At 39.1% G+C, this 26,282-nt stretch overlaps 1 protein-coding gene and 3 non-coding genes across 5 annotated transcripts; all 4 read left to right on the top strand.

Annotated features, from left to right (window-relative positions):
- Positions 1–298: 298 nt before the first annotated feature.
- Positions 299–25,678, top strand: MPP3 (MAGUK p55 scaffold protein 3). 2 transcript variants are annotated; one of them, XM_054281331.1, is made up of 19 exons: positions 299–387; positions 3,134–3,280; positions 6,049–6,167; positions 6,653–6,730; positions 8,370–8,450; positions 8,917–9,054; positions 9,926–10,007; positions 10,772–10,857; positions 12,353–12,427; positions 14,368–14,564; positions 15,630–15,694; positions 16,338–16,358; positions 17,123–17,161; positions 18,809–18,973; positions 19,638–19,718; positions 20,116–20,209; positions 20,988–21,096; positions 22,585–22,707; positions 24,170–25,678. In XM_054281331.1, exons 2-19 carry the CDS (start codon positions 3,256–3,258, stop codon positions 24,347–24,349), a joined length of 1,758 nt encoding a protein of 585 aa, XP_054137306.1. In that variant the 5' UTR covers positions 299–387; positions 3,134–3,255; the 3' UTR covers positions 24,350–25,678. The 2 variants fall into 2 exon arrangements, with proteins under 2 accessions (XP_054137306.1, XP_054137305.1); XM_054281330.1 differs by having other exon boundaries at positions 17,120–17,161.
- Positions 4,453–4,524, top strand: TRNAC-GCA (transfer RNA cysteine (anticodon GCA)). The gene has a single exon. It is a non-coding gene; the product is annotated as a tRNA-Cys (tRNA).
- On the top strand, positions 4,880–4,951 carry TRNAC-GCA (transfer RNA cysteine (anticodon GCA)). Its single transcript has one exon. It is a non-coding gene; the product is annotated as a tRNA-Cys (tRNA).
- On the top strand, positions 5,394–5,465 carry TRNAC-GCA (transfer RNA cysteine (anticodon GCA)). Its single transcript has one exon. It is a non-coding gene; the product is annotated as a tRNA-Cys (tRNA).
- Positions 25,679–26,282: the final 604 nt, after the last annotated feature.

Here is a 26,282-nt window from a genome sequence, read left to right as displayed (position 1 = left end):
TTTGGACTTTCCTGACAGTCCCCAAGGGTGACTTCAACAAGGGAACTCCGGCAGCCGGGCTGAGGCAGCGCCCAGGTCCGCCTGGCGCCCGGAGCTCCCCTGGGACAGCGGCGTCCGGAGCCGCTCGCTCTGGGGCGAAACCCCGGGGCGGAGCTGGCAGCCGCTAACCCTGACGGTGCCGAGGCCCCAATTTCGCTGCAAGCCGCCGCTCCGGGGCGATCCAGCCGCCCCTCAGGCCGTGGCAGCTTGGGGGAGGGAAGGAGGGAGGCGTGCTTAGAACGGCTCTGAGAGCGCATGAGCGAGGTGCGCAGCAGGCTGCGGGCAGCTCCGCGGCCGGCCGGGGCAGCCTCCAGCGCCGCAGGAGCCCAGCCCGGGCCGCTCCCGCAGGTAACGGCGGCCCGGGGCAGCGCCGGGCTCGGGGCGCGGCGCGGGGGCCGCTGAGGCGGCGTGGGCGGCGCCATTTTGCGGCTCTTCGGGCCGGGCTCCGGTGCTGCCTTGGAGGCGCGGCCCGGCGTGAGGGAGCCCGCGGGTGTGTGCTGGGTGTGCCTGGGGGCTCGGTCCGGGTTAGGGCTCCCTGGTGGATGCGGGACCGGAGCGTGCTCGCCTCACGGCTCGGGAATCATCTCCGGTCCCGTGCGGAGCGCAGCCTCGCTCCGTACGCGGTGGGGCTGTGAGGAGGTTTGGGCCCGCAGGTATCACCTCCATCTCGGTGGAGCTCACATAAAGCTCTCCGGGGCAGGACAGCCCTTGCCGGGGTTGCCGGTGGGGTGTCACCGGGTCCCCGCACCGGCCGGGGGTTGCCCGGCTGAGCCCGGAGCGCCCAGCGCGGCTGGGCCGGGGCTGCCCCTGACCGGGGGCTCGGAGGAAAAGTCCGGCCCGGTGATGCTCAGCAGGGTTGTGCGGTTTTATCTGTGCTTCGTTCAGCACCAGAGTAGTGTCTTTTTCCGTCTTGAAGTAGGTACCCGTGAAGAGCTTCACTCAGGTTTGACAGGAGGAGAAAACCTGTGTGGCCATCAGCTATCACTTATGGCCCGCTTAGCGTAGTGATGCATCTTCTGATCTAATGTGAAATGTTAAACTGCAGATGCTTTCTGAAAGCAGCTGCTGCTTTGAATGATACAATTTGGATTACAGAAGCTTTATGCTGTGTTAGGCTGTGAACCACAATAGGTTTATTCTATAAGTTAATGGGGATATTACGCTTCTGGTAATATTACAGTCATATTACACTTCTGTTTTATCTCCTGCTTTGACCCCATGGTGAGCATCAGTTGAGTTTATTTAGCCCTTTCCAAATATTAACAACCTTTTTTCTAGGTAAGAAAGGTGCTTCAGGCTTTCAGTCTTGGGAGCAGCTGGGTGAGAAAAATGAATTAAGGTTTAGGTAGGTATTTTTAAAGAGGAAAAGTGCATTTGAGCTTCTTGATGCTACAATGATGAGAGGACAGATTGATGGTTTTGAGACACATCTTGCAAAATATCACAGGCTGGGGCAGATTTTAATACCTCTGAGAGCCAGCCCTGGCTATGGAATGCTTTCCATTATTTGGAGTGTTCATTCCAGGCAGTTCTGTGTAACGGGATTTTTACAGAGCATGGAAGATGCCTCTAGGGGAAGCCTCCATTTTGACTGCTGTGCCTAACTCGACTAATTCTGATTTCTCCTGAGTTTGCTGTCAGGTTTCTAAGGCGCTGAAATGTGTTTTTCATGTTCCTGTGTGGGCTTTTTTTTCACTAATAATCTGGAAAATAATTTGGCTTTTTGTGGGGTTTGGCGCTGAATAGGTTTGACTGTAGGAAGCACACATTGTTGCAAAGATGAAGCAGGCAATTAAAGTTCTTTCTTAATCATTTGAGAAGATTTTAATATGAGTCAAATGAAATGCCATAATCAAGGAACCAAAGCAGTTGAATGAATTGCCCATAAATTTCTTTGGCATGAAGTGTGTGAGTGAAGTGTTTATTTCTTCTAAGCAATAGGCACTAAGAGTGTTTAAATAAAGGTATAGTATATATAATGCACTGGAGCACAATCCATGGATTAGAGTGAAATTTCAGCACTCAGATAATTTATTTAGAGAACTCCAGCTATGTTTTGATGCCCAGATGGATTAATTAATTGTAGTAGTAGAAAATACAGGGTGTAAAACACAGGTAACTGTTGAGCTTAGTATTTCACTGTATTGTAGAGAAACTCAGAAATCCAAAATATTCTAAATAAGGAAATGCTATTTTGCCATGCAGCGCTATGGTATTTTCAGGCAGCTAGTCAAGAAAATTTGAATTGGAAGCATCAAACTTGTTTCATGCAACCAAAATATGAGAGACTTGTCTACAAATAGAAACACAAGGAGCATCCTTTTTTGTATTCAGCAAAGAGTTGGAGTATGTGTTCTGTTATGGAAGTTTATTTTTATGGAAGTACTACTCCAATGAATTTTATAAGCATGGAGAAGATTGTAAGTGCCCTGAAACACAGTGTTTCATCTTGGACTGGCAATTACATGCGTAGATTCAGTTTTGGGGGTTGTTTTAAATTTAAAAAAAAAAAAGCTCTGGAGTCATTTGCTCTGAGTGACAAGAGAAATCTGCAAGAGAAATATCTAAAGCCATTTCTGAGCTGTGGAAGTAGCTTTATTTGTTATAACATCCCTAGTACCTGTGACCAAGGTTGGCAGAGTGCCAGCCCTGCCAGCTTTGAGGAGCTGTAACTGTAGCATGGTTCCCATCCGAATTCAGAGATGTGGACACTTCTTTGAGATGAGTTTTAGGAAGCCCCATCACATCTTGTGATGTAGCATCTTCCTGCATGCTTTGTTTCTGCACGTGATATTTCCCAGGGCTTTTAAACATCCCTTCTCTTCTGTTTTTCCTGTTAAAATTACCTATCTTGAGAGATGCTCTCTTCAGCCTCAGCTTTATCCCAGATACAAAATGGTTATTATATAACCTTTTCCATTTTACTTACATTTCATTACATAACCTACTATTTTCCATTGTTACTGGCATAGCAGAATAACTGCAGAACCCTGCTTGATCCAGGTTAAACTGAAAACTAGAAAAATTGCTATTTTTACATGCCTGACATTTTCCTTGCATGCTTGAGCTTAGATATTATGTTTGCTTATTTCAGAACTGCCTGTGAACCACAGCCCAGAAAGAAGAAACAATCCTCTTGGTTGAAGATTTGTCTCTAAGAAAAAGAAACAATCCTCTTGAAGTTGAACATTTTTCTCTAAGAGTAAGAACAGAGCCATGCCAGTGCTTTCAGAAGACTCAGGTAACCCAGCTGCATGTTTTCAACAGAACAGGGATTGAAATCTTATCATAGGTGTGTCACACATAAAATTAATTCAAGTTGGACTAAAATGTAATGGAATTAAGAGAATTCAGCTGGAGTTTTTGAGCAATTACTTACAGGAAAGAAGGTGGAATGTAAAAGGTGAAAATTAATAAAATTTGTCAGGAAACAGTTTCCTGATAACCCTAGAGGACCTGGATATATTCTGATAGACCTGAGTATATTCTGATAGACCTGAATATATTCTGATAAACTTGAATATATTCTGATAAGCTCCTGTAGGCAAAGTTGGACCTCTCAATGTAGCAGTGCCTTCTACACCTGCTTATTAAAGATCAGCCCGTCTAGATCTGCTGCTTGCTGGCTCATTTCTTAATATTTTCTAAACAGGAGTTGGTAAACTTTGTTAATATTCTTACTTTTAACTTAAAATAAGTGACTTTGTTCAGAGCTGCTTACTAACTTTTCCAGTATGCTGCCCAGAGGGAAGTCACAGATATTAAATGATGCTTAGGGCTAAAGCAGGAGTGAGTTTGAGTCTCCTGGATCAAAATCCACTCTAAGGTCCATGGAGAGAATGGCCATAGGAATAGATTTGAACCCTCTCCACCTTTTTTTATTTCCTGTTTTGTTTTGGTCTTCTGTTCCCAGATGTGGTTACCCAGGAAAAATCTGGTGTTTGTCTGCTGTGTGTGCTGCAAAATTGGAATATTGGTGATTTAAATAATTTTTAGAAAACTAACCACAAGCTTTGATTCTGCCACAATGGAAATCTCCACCTTCTTTCTTCCTGTTCTTCCTGTTCTGCCACAATGGAAATCTCCTGTTCTTTTTTCTTCTGGTCAGGCCTGGCTTTTTTAGGTGCCTCAGAGGTAGAAGGGGCAAGAGAACACTGGGGAAGTGCAGGGGTTGTGCCCTGCGTGAGAAGCACTGGCTGCCTGTGTGAGCTTTTGTGTGTTTGAAATTCCCTGCAGGCATCAGATTGACCTGAATTTCTCATTTTTTTCCCATCATTTATGACATTTGACCCCATGCAAAGCCATTGAGAAGCCCATTAAAGTGCAAAGGGGGGTGTCAAGGATTCCTGGACAGCAAAACTTTTTCTTTGCCAAGAAATGTTCCTAAATTTCCCTAGTGCAGGAGCCATGCCAGGGGGTATAGCTCAGTGGTAGAGCATTTGACTGCAGATCAAGAGGTCCCTGGTTCAACTCCAGGTGCCCCCTCTTTTTTTCTACCTTCCCATTGCCAACCATTTGTTGGGAAAGTTTTGGGGTTGTGCTTGAAGTGCTCAGTGTCTGTGTGTGCTCTTGTCTGTTGTTAATTTTCTGTAATCAGCACCAGAATTTCTTTTTGATCTTCTTTATGAAAGGATTAGATTGCTTATATTTGTTAATGCTTGATTGAATTTGTGAAATGGTATGGAAGCTTTGATTGTTCTCCTAATTTCTGAGGTCTAACTGTGTGTACCTTTAGTAGGCACTTTGTGGAGCTGTGAAGGGAAGAAATGCAGTCCCTGGGCAACAAAATGTTTTTCTTTGCCAAGAAATAGTTTAAAATTTCCCAGGTGCAGGTGTGTTAGGGGGTATAGCTCAGTGGTAGAGCATTTGACTGCAGATCAAGAGGTCCCTGGTTCAACTCCAGGTGCCCCCTCTTTTTTTTCTTCTTTTCACCTTCCCTTTGCCCAAATTTTGCCACAGGAAAAATTCATGGAGAGCTCTGAGCTTGTGGGGTGTTGGTTGAGAGCTCCAGCATGCAAGAAAGGGAGACTGAGCTGGGAAAGTTTTGGGATTGTGCTTGAAGCGCTCAGTGTCTGTGTGTGCTCTTGTCTGTTGTTAATTCTCTGTAATCAGCCCCAGAATTTCTTTTTGATCTTCTTTATGAAAGGATTGGATTGCTTATATTTGTTAATGCTTGATTGAATTTGTGAAATGGTATGGAAGCTTTGATTGTTCTCCTAATTTCTGAGGTCTAACTGTGTGTACCTTTAGTAGGCACTTTGTGGAGCTGTGAAGGGAAGAAATGCAGTCCCGGACAACAAAATGTTTTTCTTTGCCAAGAAATAGTTTAAAATTTCCCAGGTGCAGGTGTGTTAGGGGGTATAGCTCAGTGGTAGAGCATTTGACTGCAGATCAAGAGGTCCCTGGTTCAACTCCAGGTGCCCCCTCTTTTTTTTCTTCTTTTCACCTTCCCTTTGCCCAAATTTTGCCACAGGAAAAATCCATGGAGAGCTCTGAGCTTGTGGGGTGTTGGTTGAGAGCTCCAGCATGCAACGAAGAGAGACTGAGCTGGGAAAGTTTTGGGGTTGTGCTCTTCTCTTTTGTTAATTCTCTGTAATCACCATCAGAATGGGGAGGTGGAGCTGCTAAAGGAGCTCATTCAGTCATTTTGAAAGTCTGCTGTGGTACTAAAAATTCAACCTTTGTAAGAGGGAAACAAAGGGTTCTGGAAACAAAGCATGATAAACATGAAGTGGGAAATGTGAAAGATATTTTTATATATATATATATATATATATATATATATTGCTTTGTTTGCTTTTGCTTTAATGTGATGCTGTGTTTGTCATTTCTGAAGGGAGTGTTGCAAAATGAGTGTTGGATAAACACAAGATAAACATGAGTCTCTGCAAATTTGATGATTGCCAATGTTTTACCCAAATAAATATAGTGACTGTTAAGTCTGCACTAGAAAGCCCAGTGATAAATCCTGTGTACAATGTTTTTGTTCTGTCCTGAATCTAAATTTAGGGTTGCACGAAACTTTGGCCCTTTTGACATCTCAGCTAAGACCTGATTCAAACCATAAAGAGGAAATGGGATTCCTTAGGGATGTCTTCAGTGAAAGGAGTCTCAGCTACCTGATGAAGGTAAAAGTTTATATTTGTTTATGTACGTTCTCCTTACAGTTTACTTTTTCTCTCCTCATTGGATTTATTAAGCATTTACTTTGCCAAACTTTTTTTTTAAGAATTCTGTACCAACCAAAGCATATGTGTGTTTAAGAACAAACATTAATAATGTTTTACAATTAGCATATTTTGTTCAGAAATAAATTTTTCTGCTCTTCTTGCTAAAATGAAGATACAATGCCCCATAGCTAAAAAGTAATGTGAAATGGCTTCATTTTTTCCTTATGCTCCTAAAGTCTTTACAGATTTTTCTGTCTGAAACTACCATGAGCAAAAAGAAAGCAAAGAGTCCCAAACAAAACAAAAATAACCCTAAGAGAGATTATTTTTCTGACACGTCTTAGATAAATTATATTCCTTAAATAGAAAAACATTCCAGTGTAGGTATATTTAGCAAGTTTTGTATCACTCTGTAGAAATAACCCTGAATAATCTTTTTTCAGATTCATGAAAAGCTCCGGCATTATGAAAGACAGAGTCCAACTCCTGTTTTACACAGTGCAGCAGGATTAGTTGAAGATGTGAGTAAAAATTCTTGTCTCCTCATTTTCCTATTATTTACAGCTGCTTTCCTAACAAATCAAAGCTTTGCAATTGTGCTGTATGTGAACATATTTCTCATCTTCCCCAGCTGTCTTTGTAATCTGTTGGCCATGATTAATCAAGGAAATGAGAGCTCAAAAACACCAAGTTATTAAATGTCCAGTGAAGATGGACACATTCAGGTGGAAGGAAAGGATATTGTGAATGACTTTCCTAAGGGAGAGGCTGCAAAAATCATTCAGCCCTGTGTGGAAATATCCCAGCTGAGCACTCAGTCATATTCAGCCTTAAAACCATTACAGCCCAGGCAGCTCTGCTGTTGGTTTGGGTTGGAGGGACTTTCAAAGGTGGTCTCATCTAAGCACCACAGGCAGCTCACCTTTCCCTGGATCACATTGCTCACAGCCCTGTTATCCTGATTTTGAATTTTACCAGTGCTGGAGCATCCCAAACTTCTCTTGGCAGCCTTGTTTCCTGCATTTCACCATGCAGATGTTCTGGCATCTCACCACCTTGATCATAAAAAATTCTTCTTATATCCAATCTAAATATGGATAATTTAATTCTTCCTTATATCCAGTCTGCTCTCTTTCAATTTAAAACTGCTGCCTCATATCCTGTTCCTACAGGCCTTGGTAAAGAGCTTTTCTCTCTCTTGTAAGCCTCATTTGTGTGCTGAATTATCATAGTTGAGACAGAGACAACACAAAGCAGCACAATCCATTCTCAGAAGGCTTCAAACTGTTTTTATTATAACATTTGCTGGCTCTTTACATGCACCTGTTTTCTGCTATATCATAGGAAGGGGCAGTGGAAGGTTTGGGAGCTGGAATATTTCAGTTTTCAAAGTCAGGAAACCCCAGGGCCCCCCTTAACATGCAGCACTCCCCCTCTCCCTGTTCCACACACACTGTACCACCTCCACAAAAGTTTCAGCACTGCTACCTGGCAAGTCACACAAAATTTCCATCTTCAGAACAGCAGAGAAGTTTTTTATAGAGCTATATGAATTCCCTGCTTAGAACCCTTAACAGGGTAAGGAAATCTCTTTTGTCTCAACCCATTTTCCCTTCCTCCTCCCTCCCCTGCTTTCTCTCTCCTCCCACCCACTCAGCCCAGTGCAGAAGTGCCTCCATTATTTCTCTCATCTTTCATTTAAAGTGCCTGAGAGTCCAGGGCATATTTTGGTGTCCAGGTTTTGCAAGGGAACAAGGGAAGTTATGTTGCATGTTCCACACAATTAATACTAGATGACTGCAGAAGTTTAAAGTCTTTTGTCAAATAATGCAAGAGTGTTGTTTCAGGTATCATTTATGTATTCTATATGGAGTTAAAAATTTCAGAACTCATTCCTGAAATTCTATTGATGGAATAACTCTTAAAATGTATGCTTAGGGTTTATTTTTCTGATTCCTAATGCTGTCTTCTGTACTATCTAATAAAAATAGCTAAAGAAACTTTGGTTTCTTTCAGGTTTCATGCACTGTGGACTGGGATCAGTTTTGATCTGTGCACACTACTTTGAGGGATGATAGATGTTAGCAAACAGAAATGTAAATACATGACCTTGTTTGGTGGACTCCTTTCATTTTGAGGTTGTAAATTTTTATTTTAAAGGTAATAGAAGAATTGCAGACAGCACCAGTGAATAATGAAGAAAAGGAGCTGCTTCAGCTGTTGTCAACACCACATCTCAGGGTAAAAACCACAAAGAAATGTCTTTGCAGAATTGTGATAGAACATTTTGTAACAGAAAAGTTATAGAGAAGCCTCCCACAAACTTCTATTCCACTGGGATTTCCTGCACAGACTTTAGCATGTGAAAAAAATTGAAAAGAGACAACTTTCCTGCATAATGCACCATGCTGTCTTCTATTCCTCCCCTCCTTAATATTTTCTGAGGGACCAGAAAAGAAAAGGAGAAGAAAATTATATCTTCTTGCTTTTCATTGTCAACTTTGGTTTTATTTTAAATATTGACATACACCAGTGTATGGTTTACATGATGGGTAAGGTAATTGCTAAATCATTTTTGGAGGATTTGTGGTGAGGGAAGAAAGGGGGAGGTTTAATTTTGCTGTAATACTGGAAAGATGAGAATGGGAATTGTGGTATTACTCCATTACATTTTTAAACATTACTGTTTTTTATTTCCTTTATGCAGGCAATGCTTGTAGTACATGACACTGTAGCACAGAAGAACTTTGACCCAGCTCTTCCACCTCTGCCTGATAATTTTGATGATGATTTTGATGAGGAGTCAGTGAAAATTGTTCGGCTAGTGAAAAATAAAGAACCCTTGGTACATATTAGATCACCTATCTCTGGTTATAAAACTTTGTAGTGCAAGAGTATTATTGGGAGTATGGAGGAGATACTTGAAAATGTCATCAAATAGCCTTCAGAAACTTGAAATGTTCTGAAGCTTATAAAGTAACATAAAAAACAATTTGGTAAATGATAAATGCACCTTCACAATTTTACATTTAGCTGCTTTATGGGCATAGTTTATAATGCCAGGAAACACAGTGAAGAAATTGTATATGTTGGAACAATTATGCTGATTATATCTATTAATTCTTTTGATGCTGTAGCTAGCATTCAGTGACTTCATGTGTTCACTTGCATGAAAGTCAGTGAGAGTATGTTTGATACCTATATATAATCATTATATTGTCAAGGTCCTAATTTTATACAAATAGAAATGGAAGAATTGATTCCCTAAGGAAAAACAGTTGTATTGGGAAAGAAATCTGACTGAATTTCTGATTAAAGCTTTGTATTGCCAGCAGAGGTAGGAGGAGGAAAAAAAAATCCAATTACTTGGCTTTTGTTGTTTTTACATATAAAAGTGCTGACTGTATTGTATAAAGATTCAGAAAAGGAGGAGAAAGAATTTGCTACAATAAGATGTTTTGCACACTTGAGTGACTTTGATGACCACAATAATCAAAGGCAGCAGAAAGGAAGGTAGGTGCACCTTCCCATAATCACTTAGCATGGGCAAAACTTGAGTAATGGTGGAAATCATCAGGGAGAAAGAGGAAAATCATAGAATAAATTAATTCCAGTTTAAAAGGCATAATAGCATAGCATACACATTATTTCTCTGGTTGCTGAATTCAGGGTAAATTTCTCACCTTTTTTTGGGGGGGGGGTATGTTTTATTTCAGGGAGCCACCATCAGAAGAGATGAGCACACAGGAGCTGTGATTGTAGCCAGGATCATGAGGGGTGGTGCAGCTGATCGCAGTGGTATGATTGCAGTAGTTCATTTCTGAATTAAATTTGGAAACCTCTGAATTTCCTGAGCATGCTCTTAGCATTTCTGTGTTTATCAGTAACCTGTTCATCTAATTACATATGCTTTTTATTAGGAAAAAATGAAAACAGAGATGGAAGAAGTATGTTTGAGCTGTAGAAAAATGCAAAGAATGTTTTTAACTTTTAATCTAGTAGCTTGGTTTATTCAGTGTATCATGTGTTGTTTTCTGTTTGCTTTACTGAGAAATTCCTTTATGTCAGGTAACAGTAGCTGTATATATGACAAGTACAACATTTCTTATTGAAACAAACCTAAATCTTGTAGAGTCTCTTCATGGCTTGTTAAAAAGTTTAGTGTGGCATTCTTTCTGTGAGTGTGAAGTATTGATCTGTCAGGTGACAGATATGTCATTCCTGCCTTTATTTTCCGTGTGTCTCCTGACTTTATAAGATTTGGCACACTCATGAAACTATTCCAGTTTTATATACTTAATACTGATCCAGAGAGTGATTTTCCAGGGTTCTTGCCTGTCTGCATGCTGCTCTCCTTTGAGCCTGTGCTGCATGGAAAGAAAAGTGCCATTAGGAATAAAGGCAGGAGACTGAGGCACATTTCCAACAAAGGCTTTGGTACTAAATCCATCAGTCTGGATGAGGGAGCTGAGGAAGTACATGCTAATGATTTAGGTTGGACATCAGAGGAGTAATGCTTTCCAGTCTCTAGACCTATTTTAATTTCCTTACCATCTTTTTAGGTCTTGTCCATGTTGGAGATGAACTAAGAGAAGTCAATGGTATTACTGTGCTTCACAAACGACCAGAAGAAATAAGTCAGATTTTGGTCTGCACTGATTTTCATTTCAAGATCTTTTCTGTTTGGTGATCTAGTAATTACAGTAGATGATGAAATTTAACCATGAGTTTAAAATATAGAGCTAAAAGATGCAATCCCTGCTTGTCTTTGCATTAAGAGTTTTTCTTCTCCCAGTGGATTAGTCTTCTCCTTTTGACTTCAGAAACTTCTGCGAACTGGATTGGTACCAAGTAAGATACAAATACAAAGTTAACATGTTGCTCTGTCAAGAACTTCCCTTTAATGCTTTGTTTATGGCAAGCAAGCTGCAAATTATAAATACACTCCTAGAGGATGATTCATAATGTGGTGTGTTGGGAAGCTGAAGAGAATCTTGTCTGTGTGTTCAGGAGAGCTGTCAGTCTGTCCTTTACCAGCAGATTCCTGCTGACATGAGCAATTTCTTGCTTCAAGCTTCTCTAGCATGAATACCCACAAATCTTGGTGGAAAGTGGTGTAGCTCTTCTGCTTCTTTATCTCTGATTTCCCTTTTGTGCTGTAATTCCCCTTGTCTTGGTGTGGAATGGAGTTAGGGACACAGTAAGGACACTGGTGTCACTTCCATCACCTCATTTCAATTTAGATCAAATAATCCCAATAATGCCAATGGCTGCTTTTAACTTGGGGGCAGGGGGTGTCAAAACCATTTTGAAATAGTGTGTAAAGTTTAATTTATGGGGATCTTGGGATGCTATTTATCTGTCCTGTGTCATTTCTAATTACATATGTCCCATGTGAGTTAATGCCCAAAGTGTAACACTTTCTTTTTCATGGTTTATTATTTGAAGAAAAGCTACAAATGTTTGTGTTTGCTTTTTAATCTGTGCAGAACTGCAGGCTCCTCTAAATCACAGTTCATCTCATGCAAAATAAGGCATCTAAAACAGATGAGATAAACCCATTCTAGATTTCTGATGAGATAAACCCATTCTAGATTTCTGATGAGATAAACCCATTCCAGATTTCTGAAGGACCCAGAAGTGCTTTTTAGTTTACTATAACTAATAATTGTAATTTCCTAGCAAAGATTTCTAGAGTGAAAGTAGGTGTTTATGTTGTAGATGCTTATATTTCACTCTTAACAAGTTAGCCACTATATGGAGAAAACACAGCAGTATTTTTCAAAGCAGCACTTTAAAATTATTAGTCTGCAAAAATTTAAGTCAGTGTTGTACTAAAAGCCACAGAACTATGTAATGTACTCTGAAGTGTAGCCCAGAAATTAATGCAATTGCTAAAAGCAAACAAGGGAATTTTAATGCAGGTCTTAATATGTTTTAGCCAAGTAATTACTGTGGATGTCTCTACTGTTGTGGAGTCATGGAAAATCCTGATATTCTCTGTAATGCAGTTAAATTGTGGATTAGCTTGGCCTGTTAGAATTCTGAGGAGACAGCTGCTAGCTCCTTAACTGGAGCTTGAATAGTCTGCATTGTATCCTTGTCCTGCTTTCAAAGTAAAAAACCATTTCTGTTTTTCTCAGGCTCAGTCTCAAGGGTCAATAACACTGAAGATAATTCCAGCCATCAAAGAAGAAGATCGTCTCAAAGACAGCAAGGTATGCAGCTGAACCACTCAGGCACATCTTTACCATTCCTGCTCCAGTGGGAAGTGCCACAGACTCCTGATTGAGCTGCAAAGACAGCACAGTGCTTTTTTGTGCACTACCCTTCTGTTCATGACTCCTCTCCATCTTGGCACGTGTTCTTTTAGAGCATTTCTGAAATCCTGCCTCTCTTTTTGCTCCGTGTAATTAAATTGAGTGTTCTGCTGTCTCCTCTCACCATGGCAGCTGCAGTCTGTCCATTTTCTCTGGGCATTTTGCCACTCACTTGAGTGAAAATGGACCTCTGCAAGCAGAGCTGCATTCACCATGTGACCCCAGCAGCCCATTTTAGCTGCCCTACCTGATCAGCAATAAGTGATTGCTCACAAGGTTCCTCTCTCAGTCTCTCTGCCTCCCTGCTCTTGCTTGCTGACCTTCTCCTTGAAGCCCATAAATCACTTTCTGAATTGGCTCTGCTCTTGTGTTAAACTGTGTGAAGATACAAATCCAAAGTTGAACAATAGATTTTGATGCATTAAAGGAACATTTTAAGGACAGTCTTTACAACTGGGCAACTTTGCAAAACATCTGTGACAGTGGTCACAGGGGTTTTCAAGATGAGGGAGGAGACAAAGATTTGACTGTATATTTCAGAAAGCTTGATTTATTATTTTATTATATATATATATTACATTATAACTGTACTAAAAATAATAGAAAGAAAAGTTTCATCTTAAAAGGTTAGCTAAGCTAAGAATAGAATAAAAAACAAAGGTCTGTGGCTCAGACAGAGAGGTAGCTCTGCCATGAATGGTCACTAATTCTAAACATCTACACGAGACCAATCACAGATGCACCTGTTGCATTCCACAGCAGCAGATAACCATTGTTTACATTTTGTTCCTGAAGCTCTTAGCTTCTTAAGAAAAGATTTTTCATAAAAAGATGTCTGCGACAAAAATCCATTTTTACTGTTTTCTCCCTTCCCTTATTTTCTTTTCAACCATTCCTTTATTGCATTTTGTACTTAATGTAGATTGTGATCTGTGTTTCTTGGAACTTTGGTCTTTTGAGTCTCATGTTCCACAATTCTGAGTATTTGGTCTTCTGAATCTCATATTCCACAATTCCAAAATTACTGGATATATCCTGGAAAGTTAATTTATTTTACTGCACAAGCTGCCAGGTGTCAGTATTTTTGAGTGCTTGCAGGAGGAATAAAGTATATATATAGCAGTGTTAGCATTGGGGAAAGGCTTTTAAAGGCAGACATTTCAAATTCCAGATAGGACAAGAAGAAATGACATGTGTCAGGACCCAGGACATCCCTCTGGCTGTCCTGAGCAGCCAAGACCCCTGCCGGGGGTCTCAGGGATCCTGGCACAGAGCACAAAATGCCTGTGGGTTTGATTTTGACCCATGGAGCAAATTACCAACCTTCTATGAAGATCAGCAAACCACAACAGTTTAAGTAGAATATAAGTGAAGTTATCACAAGGTGGAAAAGTAGATTTTAGGGTTTTTAGAATGGGGGTTCAAGGGGCAAGACGGAGGGATCTGGGTGTGTCCAGCCTTTCTCCTTCTTCTTCTTGTTCTCCATTTTCTGCTGTGATGTTGGCACTTTTGGATTGGTTTAGAGTAGAAGTGCACTGTCTAACACAGGTGATAGGTATTGGAAAGTAATTGTAGATATTGTACCCATAGCTTTTAGTATAAAGACATAACACTGCCCTGAGGGCAGGCAGAGTGCCTCTGACTGTCTTGCTGAGCTGACCTCATCAGGGCAGGAGAAATTTTTTTATAGATAAGATAAAACAAACAACCTTGAGACCGAGAAATGAAGATCCCTGACTCCTTCAAGCGCCGGGCTGGGAAAAGCGACTTTCAAACTTTTCTTGGAGTCAGTCTGATAAGCTAATGATCCTGCCAGACATGTTACCTTTCTTTTGCAGGTGTTTATGAGGGCACTTTTCTGCTATAACCCCAAGGAGGACAGAGCCATTCCTTGCCAGGAGGCCGGGCTGCCGTTCAAACGGCGCCATGTGCTGGAGGTTGTGAGCCAGGATGATCCCACGTGGTGGCAAGCCAAGCGTGTTGGGGACACCAACCTCAGAGCAGGCTTGATCCCCTCTAAACAGTTCCAAGAAAGGTTTGTCAGCAAAGATTACAGGTTTTATTTTCCTTTTACATGTATAGAATTGTCACTATATTGATAAATTGATTTTATGCCTGTGGTGGTGTTGGCAGGGGTCCCAGGATGAGGGAAGAGGTGAGAATCTTGACTCCATGTTTCAGAAGGCTGATTTATTATTTTATGATATATATTATATTAAAAGAAAATTATATTCTAAAGCTATACTAAAAGAATAGAAGAAAGAATTTCATCAGAAAACTAGCAAGGAATGATAATAAAATCTTGTGACTGACCAGAGAGTCTGAGCCAGCTGACTGTGATTGGCCATTAATTAAAAATAACCACATGAGACCAATCAAAGATGCACCTGTTGCATTCCACAGCAGCAGATAATCATTGTTTACATTTTGTTTCTAAGGCCTCTCAGCTTCTTAGGAGAAAAGTTCTGTCAAAAGGATTTTTCATAAAATATATCTGTGACAATGCCAGGTTTTTTTCACAGAAAATGAAAGGCATGGTCATGCCAGGGTAAATACAGCCAAGAGGAAAGTGCTAAAAAGCTCCATCTTCTCCAGTTATTCATAAACTTCCTGCTTGATTTTAACACTTAAGGAAGTTTTTACATGGTACTCTGTTCTTACATTTTCACACAAGCTGGGTAACTTGGTTTCTTTACTAGTAAATAACAGAAAACTTCCAAGTGATCTGGAAAAAGGTGGATAATTTCTACTTATGTACAGCTCAGTGACTGCTTTGGACAAAGGTTATTTACTTTTCTTAATGTTGCAAAAAAAGATCATGTGGGCAAAAGGGAAATAGGAAGAAAAACCAGATTGATAAACTATTGATTTCTATGCTCTGATATATGAAAGCATAAAATGTTTTAAAATTTTCTTTTAATTTCCTTACCAGTAACAATTTGAGACTATCATAGTTTTAAATAAAGCCTTTTAAATAGTTGAATCAGAAATATTTTAATTTTTTTTTAAGAAAAGCACTATGTCATTCTTTATTTTCCATGCTATAAATTCTCTATAATTCTGAGTTTACATATCTAAAATAGAATTATTTCCTATTCAGACGACTGACTTACAGGAGAACAACAGGCACTCTGCAGAATACCAGAACTCTGAAGAAACCTTTATGTAAGTCAGATGTGTTCTTTCAGTGATGCTTGAATTGATACTAAATTCTCAGTTTTTTCTGTTATTTCAACAATTATTTCACCACTGATTGATATTTTAAATACCAGCTGCCATTGGTTGATATGCATGGACACAAGGGAGGAGGAAGATTTGGGTTTGAGCTTTATCCAGTGTTGTTAGTGCTTATTGTTTTCAAAACTCATAGCTGTCCCTCTCTCCCTACTCTCAAGAACATCTGGCCTCACATATTTAGATGCCTTAACATTTGCTCACACTTTTTCTGTGATTTGAAACTTGAAAGCTGCAAAAATAACCTAATGCATCTTCTGGAAATTCATATATGAGTGCATGAAACAACTCTAGATTCATATGAAAATAAAGGCATGTAATGAGGAGTGCTGCTTAAGCTTTATCTCAGATGTTTTCAAGACAATTAAGTTGATAACTGGTTATAATAACTCCATTTCTGCCCAAAATTCTTTAATCAGTTGATAAGGGTATTGTATTGCAGTACCTTTTTAAGATAGAAAAGCCTGCTAAGCAAATTAAACCAGAACCTTCCTTTCCATTTTCTCTAATTTTGCTCAATTATTTGTCCATCTTTTAATATCATCCCAACTCTGCCTTTCATGCTAACTTACAGATGATCAGTCTTCTGACAAAGGTAGGTGCTCTCCTAACTCACTTTCTGTCTGAATATAAACAACCAAAGTATTTTCTAAAATAAAAATAATAAAATTTTCTAAAATTCCAAAGGGAACAGTAGATATATTGTTCCTAGGACATTTTCTTTGTGAATTATTATTTAAAGTAATCTAATTCAGGTTGATGACTTAAGTAATGGTGACTTCCAAGTTTGCTTTTCTGATTCAAGAGAAAAGATTTTTTCTTTTCTGATTCAAGAGAAAAGATTTGAGATGTGTTTACATGTTCTGGAGGTTTCTGAGTGAGGTTCAAAGACTTGCAAGTTAAATGCAGTCTTTGGTATGTTTAAAAAATAAAGAAATATTGGGGTTTAACATTTTAGGGCACCCATGTTCATTCAAAGTGATTTGTCTTCATTGTTTTCTATGTTATTTTCATTATGAGCAGCTCTGTTGGGCTTATGCAGTTTATGTGTCATGTCCCAGCTGCCTTTTCAAACATCAGATATTTCCTGTTGAATTCCATAAACTCTGGGAACTGTAAATACCAAGATATAAAATGCTCTGATTCAATATCAAAGTCAAGGATTTTTTCAAATACAAACCACTAGTCAAGGCAAGTATTTTTTAGTTTATGTTAAAAAAGTACCTGCAAACAATGCAGGATATAAAATTTCTTTCCATACCAATGAGCCAGACTTGTATCACACACATTGTCTGATATTTCCTTCCTCCCTCTCACTCCTTTCCCCTGTGCCCCACCCCACTTTTGAATTTTCAGAGGACTGTGACTGTGAAGGATATTTCAATGGACACTACATAGGTGAGTAACCAAACCCTTTACCTGTTCCCTAGCACACCCACCCCAAAAAAAACCAGAACCAAAATGAAAACAAAACATCCCCACCCAATAAAACTCCCCAAAAAACCCACTTCCACATGAAAAAATCCAAACTGAACTATTAAATTAATTTCATACATTCATAAACTAAATTATCTCTCTGAAGAGGCATAACCAATACTTGGCAGCTAAAGTTTTATGAGGGGGATTTTATTAGAGGTTGGGTGTTAGGTTTTCTATCCTATAGGCAATGGGATGTGAGGTTTTCTGTCCTATATATGAAGTTTTCTATCCCATATGCAATGGGATTTTAGGTTTTCAATCCCACATGCAATGGGATGTTGGGTTTTCTAACCCATATATTCGTGTTTCTATCCCATATTCAATGGAATATGAGATTTTCTATCCCAAATGTGAGGTTTTCTATCCTATATATGAGGTTTTCAATGCCATATTCAATGGCATGTTAGGTTTTCTATTTCATATATTAGGATTTCTATCCCATATGCAGTGGGATGGGAGGTTTTCTATCCCATATGGGAAGTTTTCTATCCCATATATGCAATGGGATTTTAGGTTTTCTATCCCATATTCAATGGGATGTGAGGTTTTCTATCCTATATATGAAGTTTTCTATCCCATATGCAATGGGATTTTAGGTTTTCAATCCCACATGCAATGGGATGTTGGGTTTTCTAACCCATATATTCGGGTTTCTATCCCATATTCAATGGGATGTGAGGGTTTCTATCCCATATTCAATGGAATATGAGATTTTCTATCCCAAATGTGAGGTTTTCTATCCTATATATGAGGTTTTCCATGCCATATTCAATGGCATGTTAGGTTTTCTATTTCATATATTAGGATTTCTATCCCATATGCAGTTTCCTATCCCATATGGGAAGTTTTCTATCCCATATATGCAATGGGATTTTAGGTTTTCTATCCTATAGGCAATGGGATGTGAGGTTTTCTGTCCTATATATGAAGTTTTCTATCCCATATGCAATGGGATTTTAGGTTTTCAATCCCACGTGCAATGGGATGTTGGGTTTTCTAACCCATATATTAGGGTTTCTATCCCATATGCAGTTTCCTATCCCATATGGGAAGTTTTCTATCCCATATATGCAATGGGATTTTAGGTTTTCTGTCCTATAGGCAATGGGATGTGAGGTTTTATATCCCATATTCAATGAGATGTTAGTTTTTCTGTCCCATATATTAGGGTTTCTATCCCATATTCAATGGGATGTTAGGGTTTCTCTCCCCTATGTGAGGTTTTCTATCCCATATTCAGTGGAATATTAGGTTTTCTATCCCATATGTGAGGTTTTCTATCATATATTCAATGAGATGTTAGATTTTCTATCCCATATCCATATTTTCCCCCTTCCTTTATCCTTTTGCATTTTTTAGAACATTCTGCTCCTTGATCTCAGCTTTAATATCTTCAACACCTTTTCCTCATGGTAGCAGCTTTTATTACAGATTTCTCCTAGAATCTGATCACTGATTTGATGATAAACAAAATTGATGGGAATAACTCCCATTTGAAGACAACAACTTGAGGCTGAACAAGTTTAAAAATCTGGATTTTATCTTTTTCTTGTGTTTTGTGCCCAGCTGGTTTACGCAGGAGCTTTAGGTTGAGTCGAAAAGAGAAAGAAAACAATGGCAATGAAGGCAAGCAGGCAGAGCAGGCAGATGGAGCAGAGTTCCTCACATATGAAGAAGTCACAAAATATCAGCAACAGCCTGGTGAACAGCAGAGGCTGGTGGTTTTGATTGGTAAGGTACCCAGTGTGTTCAAAGTTTTTCACATTTCTCCCTCTTCCTTTATCCTGCACTTCCAGAGGCTTTTCGTACATGTGTCATTTTGGGGTTCTGGTGGGTTTTTCAAAACATTTTTCTGAACTCAGTCCTTTTATTTTAAATTACATTCAAAAAACAAAAAAGGAAGAAAACAAAACAAGGAATCAAACTCACCAAATCCTTCTAAAAATAATGATGCAGGACTATTTCTCATTTTTCTGATTCACTTTCTGGTTTTTACCCCAGTGTTTAGGCTGTCAGAACTATTGATGAAGAGGCAGATGTTAGAATTATCTATCAAGATTTTGTATAAAATTTCATTTCAGCTTATCAGCCTTGTGCTAAGCCAGTTTCTCAGCATGCCCTAAAATTCAGGGGTATCTCCTGGAACTGACTGCTAAGATCAGATTTCCTGATTGAGTGCCTGCCAGGTGATTGTCCAGCAGTTCAAAGAATTAAATTTGTTCCTGATGATCTTCAAAGCAGAATATGGCAGAGCAGGTCATGAGTTCTCTCATGAAGGAGGTTCCTTCAAGCTCACTCCCAAATCATATTCCTTGTGTGAAAGTAATATATTTATTTTCTGCATTATTTCATTTCACACAGAAACCTATCAGACAGCTTTATTTTATTTTATTAGGTTGTTTGGGGGCCAAGTTAAGTGAGCTGAAGCAAAAAGTTGTGTCAGAGAACCCCCAGGAGTATGGGGTTGCAGTTCCACGTGAGTAAAATTTACTGATTTGTGTTTGTTACATCTGTATTCCATAAATGCTAATTAATGACTTGCCATCTGCACTAATCATTTCTGTTCTGACTATTGATTGTATGAATATTTCTGAAGTACTCCAATTTTTTTTCTCATGGTAAATTCTCATCTTCCTAATTTTTTTTGTTAGTTACAGCACTCCTGGGAGCAAAACAACTTCAATTTTGATCATACAATATTTGAAATTGAGTCGAAAACAAAATTATAGGGTCTGATTTATATTTTGTTCATTTAAATTTGCCACTGTGCAACTTTTCTTGTTTGAAGTTGGGAAAATGTGACTGGAACTAAGCAGAGAAAACATTTGCAAAGGCTGATGTGTCTCCCATGTCTTGCTTCCCTTCTCTTCTAGATACAACAAGGTCAAGGAAAAGTCATGAGAGAGAAGGAGTAGAATACAATTTTGTTTCTAAGCAATCATTTGAGACAGATGTGCAGCAAAACAAGTGAGTTAATTTTTAAATACTGGTATAATTGATTATTTAAAAATATTGCTTGCACAGTTTTACATCATGAATACCAAAATCAGGTGACAAGTTGGACAAAATTAGAAGGATTCAGCTTTCAGCTTTTAAGTAAAAAGCTCTTTACAGAGTCTGGACTGTTAGAGCAAACTCCAACATTTAGCTGGAAGCAATTTAGAAATAACATCAGTAGGAGGATCCTGAGTTAGAATTTAAATAATCTGCATAATGCTTGGTCAGAACTGAATCTAGTGGAAGTAGCAGATACTTGGTTGGCCTCACTGTCTATTTAATATGATGAGTAAAAAGTTTTATTCACAAGTCTCCTTGAAAGTAAAAAGTTTTATTCACAAGTCTCCTTGAAAGTGTGTGCTAGAGGGAACCTGTGGTTGTACCTGACATTGTGAGCCTGAACTTGTTTTCTCCAAGTTCAGATCTTTACCAGGCTCCCAAAAGATGGGAGAATTGCAGTCCATTGCCTTGCCAGCTTTGTTCTGTTTTCTGTGAAAAATATCCATTCTTCTTCCCCTTTTTGGCAGCAGTGCTGATTAACTGTTAGTGATTTATGAAGAATTGCTACAAAGCAAGGAAGGAAAAAAAAAAAGTAAAAAAAAAATAAAATCCCTCCCCACCCACTCCTGGTTTTCTGCCTCTCTCCTCCCTCTTTGCTTTGACTTCAGGAAGCAGCTATCAAATGTTCCAAGTTAAATATTGTTAATATTTTTTGTAGATGATATTTAAAAGTGTATTGACTTTTTAGATTCGTGGAACACGGAGAGTACAAAGAGAATTTGTATGGCACAAGCCTGGAGGCAATCCGGTCTGTGATGGCCAAAAAGAAAGTTTGTCTGGTGGATGTGGTACCTGAAGTAAGTCCTGCAGCTTCTTTTAAAGAATGCAAATATCATTTCCTGCTGCCTGAGCAGAATGGGACTCTTGGGAATGCAGGGCAGTGGCTGCAGTTCCTACAGTCCAGCTGGGACATTCCTTTCAAATAAGATTAGATTTTTTTAAGAAATAGAAATGTGAAAGATGCACTTTAGTAGGAGCCATAAGTGGTAATTGGCTTTAAGGCATTTACAGCATGGGGTGGCAAAAGCTGATAGGCCAAAAACCACTTATAATTTATTGTAATTAGCAAATAATTGGCTTCTGATTGTGATGGCGTGAATTATAACATCTGTATTGTCTCACCCTTCACATGAGACTGAAAATGGAATAAAAGTTGTTAAAACCCCTCTCAATTACCCCATCTCTGGGTCAGAAAAGGGCTTAATCCAGCACAGCCTGGATGTCTCTTTGGTAATCCTCACTGTGGGACTTTTCCCTTGCTGTAGGACCAGTGTGCATCCCTGCCCAGCCTGCTCAGGTCCTGGAGACAATCCTTAGAACAGAGTTGTTGTTTCCATTCTAGTTCTGATTTTAAAAAACCCTGTCCCAGCCTGCTCAGGTCCTAGGGAGAATCCTTAGAACAGAGTTGTTGTTTCCTTTCTAATTCTGATTTTAAAAAACCCTGTCCCAGCCTGCTCAGGTCCTAGGGAGAATCCTTAGAACAGAGTTGTTATTTCTATTCTAGTTCTGATTTTACAAAACCCTGTCCCAGCCTGCTCATGTCCCAGAGAGAATCCTTAGAACAGAGTTGTTGTTTCCATTCTAGTTCTGATGTTAAAAATGCTGGCCATAGCACACCCACACCCCCCCAAGGCTCTCATTTGTAGGATCTCAAGGATGCAGCTCCCATTTTTGGGTGCAGATACAGAATGCAGTAACACCATGAATCACCCCAGGACAGGAGCAGTGAAAGCAGTGCCAGCTCTCAATACCCCCATGCTGTGAGTTAATACCTGAAAATTTGATCCAGATTTTGTAACTGGGCTAGGAAAAGGTTTGTGGTGCTACCTCAGATGAATGCCAGGTTTAAAATTTGCAGTGTTGTGCTAAGCCAGTTTCTCAGGATGCCCTGAAATTCAACGGTATCTCCTAGAACTGACTGCTAAGATCAGATTTCCTGATTTAGTGTCTGCCAAGTGATTGTCCAGCAGCTATTCAAAGAATTAAATTTAATTAAATTTGCTGCATAGGTGAAGCAAACCATAACTTGCCCATGAAGTCAGGGGTTTTTTATACTTTCCTCAGTATTTTTTTCCATGTCCTTGCCCCTTGGAATCCCAGTGCTATTCAGGCCATGCTCCATGCACTCTTGGGTGCTAGCCAGGATTCTGGCATGAGCCTTTGTTTGAAGAGCAAGATTCAAACAGGACTTCACACCACAGTACCAGTGAAACCACTGAAACCAGTTTGAATCTCATGGACATGTAGCTAAAAGTCTGATAACAAAAAAAATCATCTGTTCACAGGCAGTGAAGCACTTGAGGACTCCTGAGTTTAAGCCTTATGTTATCTTTGTGAAGCCTCTCATTTCAGAAAAGAAAAAACATGTCTTAAAATCTCACATGTCAGAAGAAATCTCATCCCCTCTTGTGAGTATTCCAACTTCCAATCTCTTGAAAGAAATATTTGGGGCTAGCACTTCTGTTACTTGAAAGAACTCCTCTTCCAAAACCAGAGTTAAAGTGGGGCACTAAGTAGGTCCTGTAGCCTTTCAGGTGCAACTTCAGAAAATGGAATTTTTGATTCCTTATCTCCTCAAGTTTTAAAGTAACACAAAGCCAAGTGCCAGTCTTCCATATTCACCTGGGTGCATCATCAAGGCTGCAGCAGGGGGAGTTGTGGTTATTAATTGTTGTGGTTTTGTTGTGGGTTTCAGGATGAGGTGAGAGATGAGAATTGACTCCAAGTTCTTAGAAGGCTGATTTATTATATTATGATATTATATTAAAAGAAAATGCTATACTAAAACTACACTAAAGAAAGAGAAAGGAGACATCAGAAGGCTAGAAAGGAATAGATAATAAAATCTTATGACAGACTCAGAGGGTCCAACACAGCTGGCTGTGATTGGCCATTAATTAAAAACAATCCACAGGCTGGTAAACAATTCTCTAAATCACATTCCAAAGTAGCAAAACATGGAGAAGCTGAAGCTTCTCAGGAGAAAAGATCCTGGCAAAGGTATTTTTCATAAAATATCACAGTGACAGGAAGTTGCTGCTGAACTCAGGTAAAACAACAATCATTTTACATTTCCTGTGAGCAGCCATCAAAAAGTAATTTTGTCATATTAGTGACACCCACACCAGTGTTTAATGGTGCACACACAAAACACAGGATGTGGATGTCTTGAGGATCAAACCTGGATCAGCTGCAGCTTGGTGATGTGTAAACCTGAACAGAGTGCATAATGGCTTTATTTATGATAACCTAAACTTAAATTTGTATATATATAAATATATATATATATATATCATAAATATATGTATGTTTATGATAACCTAAACTTAGTTCACTTGGTAAGTTTTTGTGTAAACCCTCAAAAATACTGAACTTGGGACAGTAGATGCATAATTTCTTTTCAGTTTTGAGGAGTGTGATTACCATATCTTGGGTTAAACTACATAAAATGAAGTATCACCATTTTCTGTCCCTCCTGTAACATATTTTCCCCCTTCCCCAAGGCCCTTTGTATTTTTTGTAACAGCTGCCTGTGGCATTCTGTTCCTTGATCTCAGTTTTAATGTCTTCAACACCTTTTCCTAATGGTAGCAGCTTTTGTTACATGTCCTCAGAGTAATGACTCATTGTGCTTTAAAATACTATATACTTTATATATATATATATATATATATAAAAGTATATATAAAGTATATATATATATAAAATTATATCTATTACTATATATAATAATGTATAGTAATATATACAATGCATATAATAGTCTTATATGTATATTTTCATGTATATATTAAAATAATGTATACATACTTTGAAGTACTAGAAGGACATGCTGTAAATTTCATACCAATATCTTGTTTTGATCAACAGGATGAAGAACAGCAGGAAATTCTGAATTCAGCAGCATTCATTGAAGAGCAGTACGGCCATTTAATTGACACTGTATTGGTGAAAGAAGATCTCCAGAGTGCATGTAATGAGCTGAAAACTGTGTTAGATAAACTGAACAAGGATTCATTTTGGGTGCCAGTCAGCTGGGTTAGGTCATAGCTTGTTACCATGTTTAAAGGAAAGAATGTATAAAAATGTTCTGTAAATACATGAATTAGAAAAGGGGAGTACATTGAATTTGCTTCAAAACTGCTGGTCTTACCTAGAAGGCAATAAATAAAGAATGTACGAGGAAAGATTAAACAAAGTCACAAGTTGACACTGCCTTTCTGAGTCAAATTTTGAATAGCAGCTGTCATTTAGAAGTTGATACTCAGACCAAATAAGCCAGTCCAGTCTTTTACTGATCTTTACACTGGAAATTGTGCATTTTGTTACAGTGGTGTTTCACAGAGGCTCCCACACTTCCAAAGCATTTTGTGCTGGGACACTGACAAGATGGAAGGTTTGTCCTTTGGCCACAAATTTTTGTGGCTAGATTTAAAACCTCAGAATAAAACCCCCCTTGGGAACAAGCTCCTTCAGCTGGGTGGGAAGTGTTCTTTGGAGAGAGGCTCAACAAGTTCAGCTGGCCAGCAAAACATGCTTCCCTTCACACAGAAGCATTAATTTCTAATCCTAATTAGGCACTAAAAACTAGGCCTGCTATAGGAGGGGTTTTTATGTCCATCACATTTTCCTGTACTCCAAATTATCTTGCACAGCTCACAGGTATTGTCTGTTCATCCACAACTTATGCTCACTTACCCAGTCACAAAAGCTGAACAACCTCTGAGGGTACCTTTAATTAAATTAAAGCAAATTTAATTAAATCCTAAAACACAGATTTTTATAGTGTACATGAAAACAGATGCAAATGGTTCTAAAACAGGACAGTTAAGAAGCTTTGGTTCTGCAAAACATCTGTGCTACATGGTGGGCCACAGCCTTGACACCAATGGAAAAGCTCCAAAAAGGGCACTCAAAGGAGGAGCCACAGGTCAAAATCATCATCCTTCCAGCATTTAGGTACTCAAAGGAGGAGCTACAGGTCAAAATCTTCATCCTTTCAGCATTTGTGACCACTTCTGTTCCAAATCTGGTAAAGGTTTCCAGAGCATCTAATTGGCCTGAAGAAGCAAACTCTTAAAGGACCTTGTAAATATTTAAGACTTGAATATAGAGTATTTCTGAGTGGGTCTTAGGAAGAGGCAGAGATGATTCTGGACGCAGCTGTGCTTTATCCTTGGGGGATTTGAGGGGAGAGCATTGTACAGGTGCATGGTAGCTGTAACTAGTTCCTGTTCTCACCTGCCTGCTGAGGTCTGGTATTTCCTGTGTATTAAACAAGACCTTTTGGTGATCCTTATATCCTAACACATAATGTTCTTCTTGTTCCATGACATTGAGCAGAACTAAAAGTTGCATATTAAAAGTACATTTCTTACATACCAGTGTCACTGAATCTACATTATGTCAAGCCCAGAAAGTTGTGCAGAAGAATCATCCCCATCCATCCTCTCCAAATGAGAACTTTCATGTGTGGTCCTGCCCATGGGCATTGAGGTTCTGTTCCCACAGCTACAAAAACAAGAATTTTTCCCTGCACTTGTCAGTGCTGCAGCCTGGTGACCTCAAAAAATGCTGAGGACTCCTCCACATGCAGTGGGCTGTCAGCTCTGCAACCATGTGCTACCAAAAAGGATTCTTAGAGAAGCAATTCATCACAGATGTACCTTGATCCTGTGAAAAACTATAGGAAATACTTCAAAAATTATTTCAGTAACAGCATTTCAAACTGAATCACTTTATGAAAATAATAAATGGCCAGATTGATCTCACCCTAGCTCTGTATTTCAGGTTACAAACTGATTTTTAGAGTCTGAAAGACATGAACATATTTAGAAGATTCAGATTTAAGTTAAAAAGCTAAGGGTCAGAATTTATTTAAAGCAAGGTTCCTATCATAACATCTTAAAATAATTTGCATGACTAGCAGTAAGTAAAGCTGTATGTTTGCTTTATTATCTAACAGAGTCTAATAGTAGAAATA

This window comes from Melozone crissalis, unplaced genomic scaffold (assembly GCF_028551555.1).
Source record: "Melozone crissalis strain CALT ecotype California unplaced genomic scaffold, PUWL_Pcris_2 ptg000032l_1, whole genome shotgun sequence".
Taxonomy (NCBI): domain Eukaryota; kingdom Metazoa; phylum Chordata; class Aves; order Passeriformes; family Passerellidae; genus Melozone; species Melozone crissalis.
The sequence above is the reverse complement of the archived record's forward strand: the minus strand, read 5'-3'. Positions and strand labels throughout refer to the sequence as shown.

Bases quoted from the DNA above. Each gene is read 5' to 3' on its own strand.
- MPP3 (XM_054281330.1), top strand. From the start codon at position 3,256: ATGCCAGTGCTTTCAGAAGACTCAG. The intron at 10,858-12,352 runs GTCTGCACTGAT...TGTTTTTCTCAG, and splicing joins AAGAAATAAGTCAGATTTTG to GCTCAGTCTCAAGGGTCAAT. The intron at 18,974-19,637 runs GTAAGGTACCCA...TTATTTTATTAG, and splicing joins GAGGCTGGTGGTTTTGATTG to GTTGTTTGGGGGCCAAGTTA.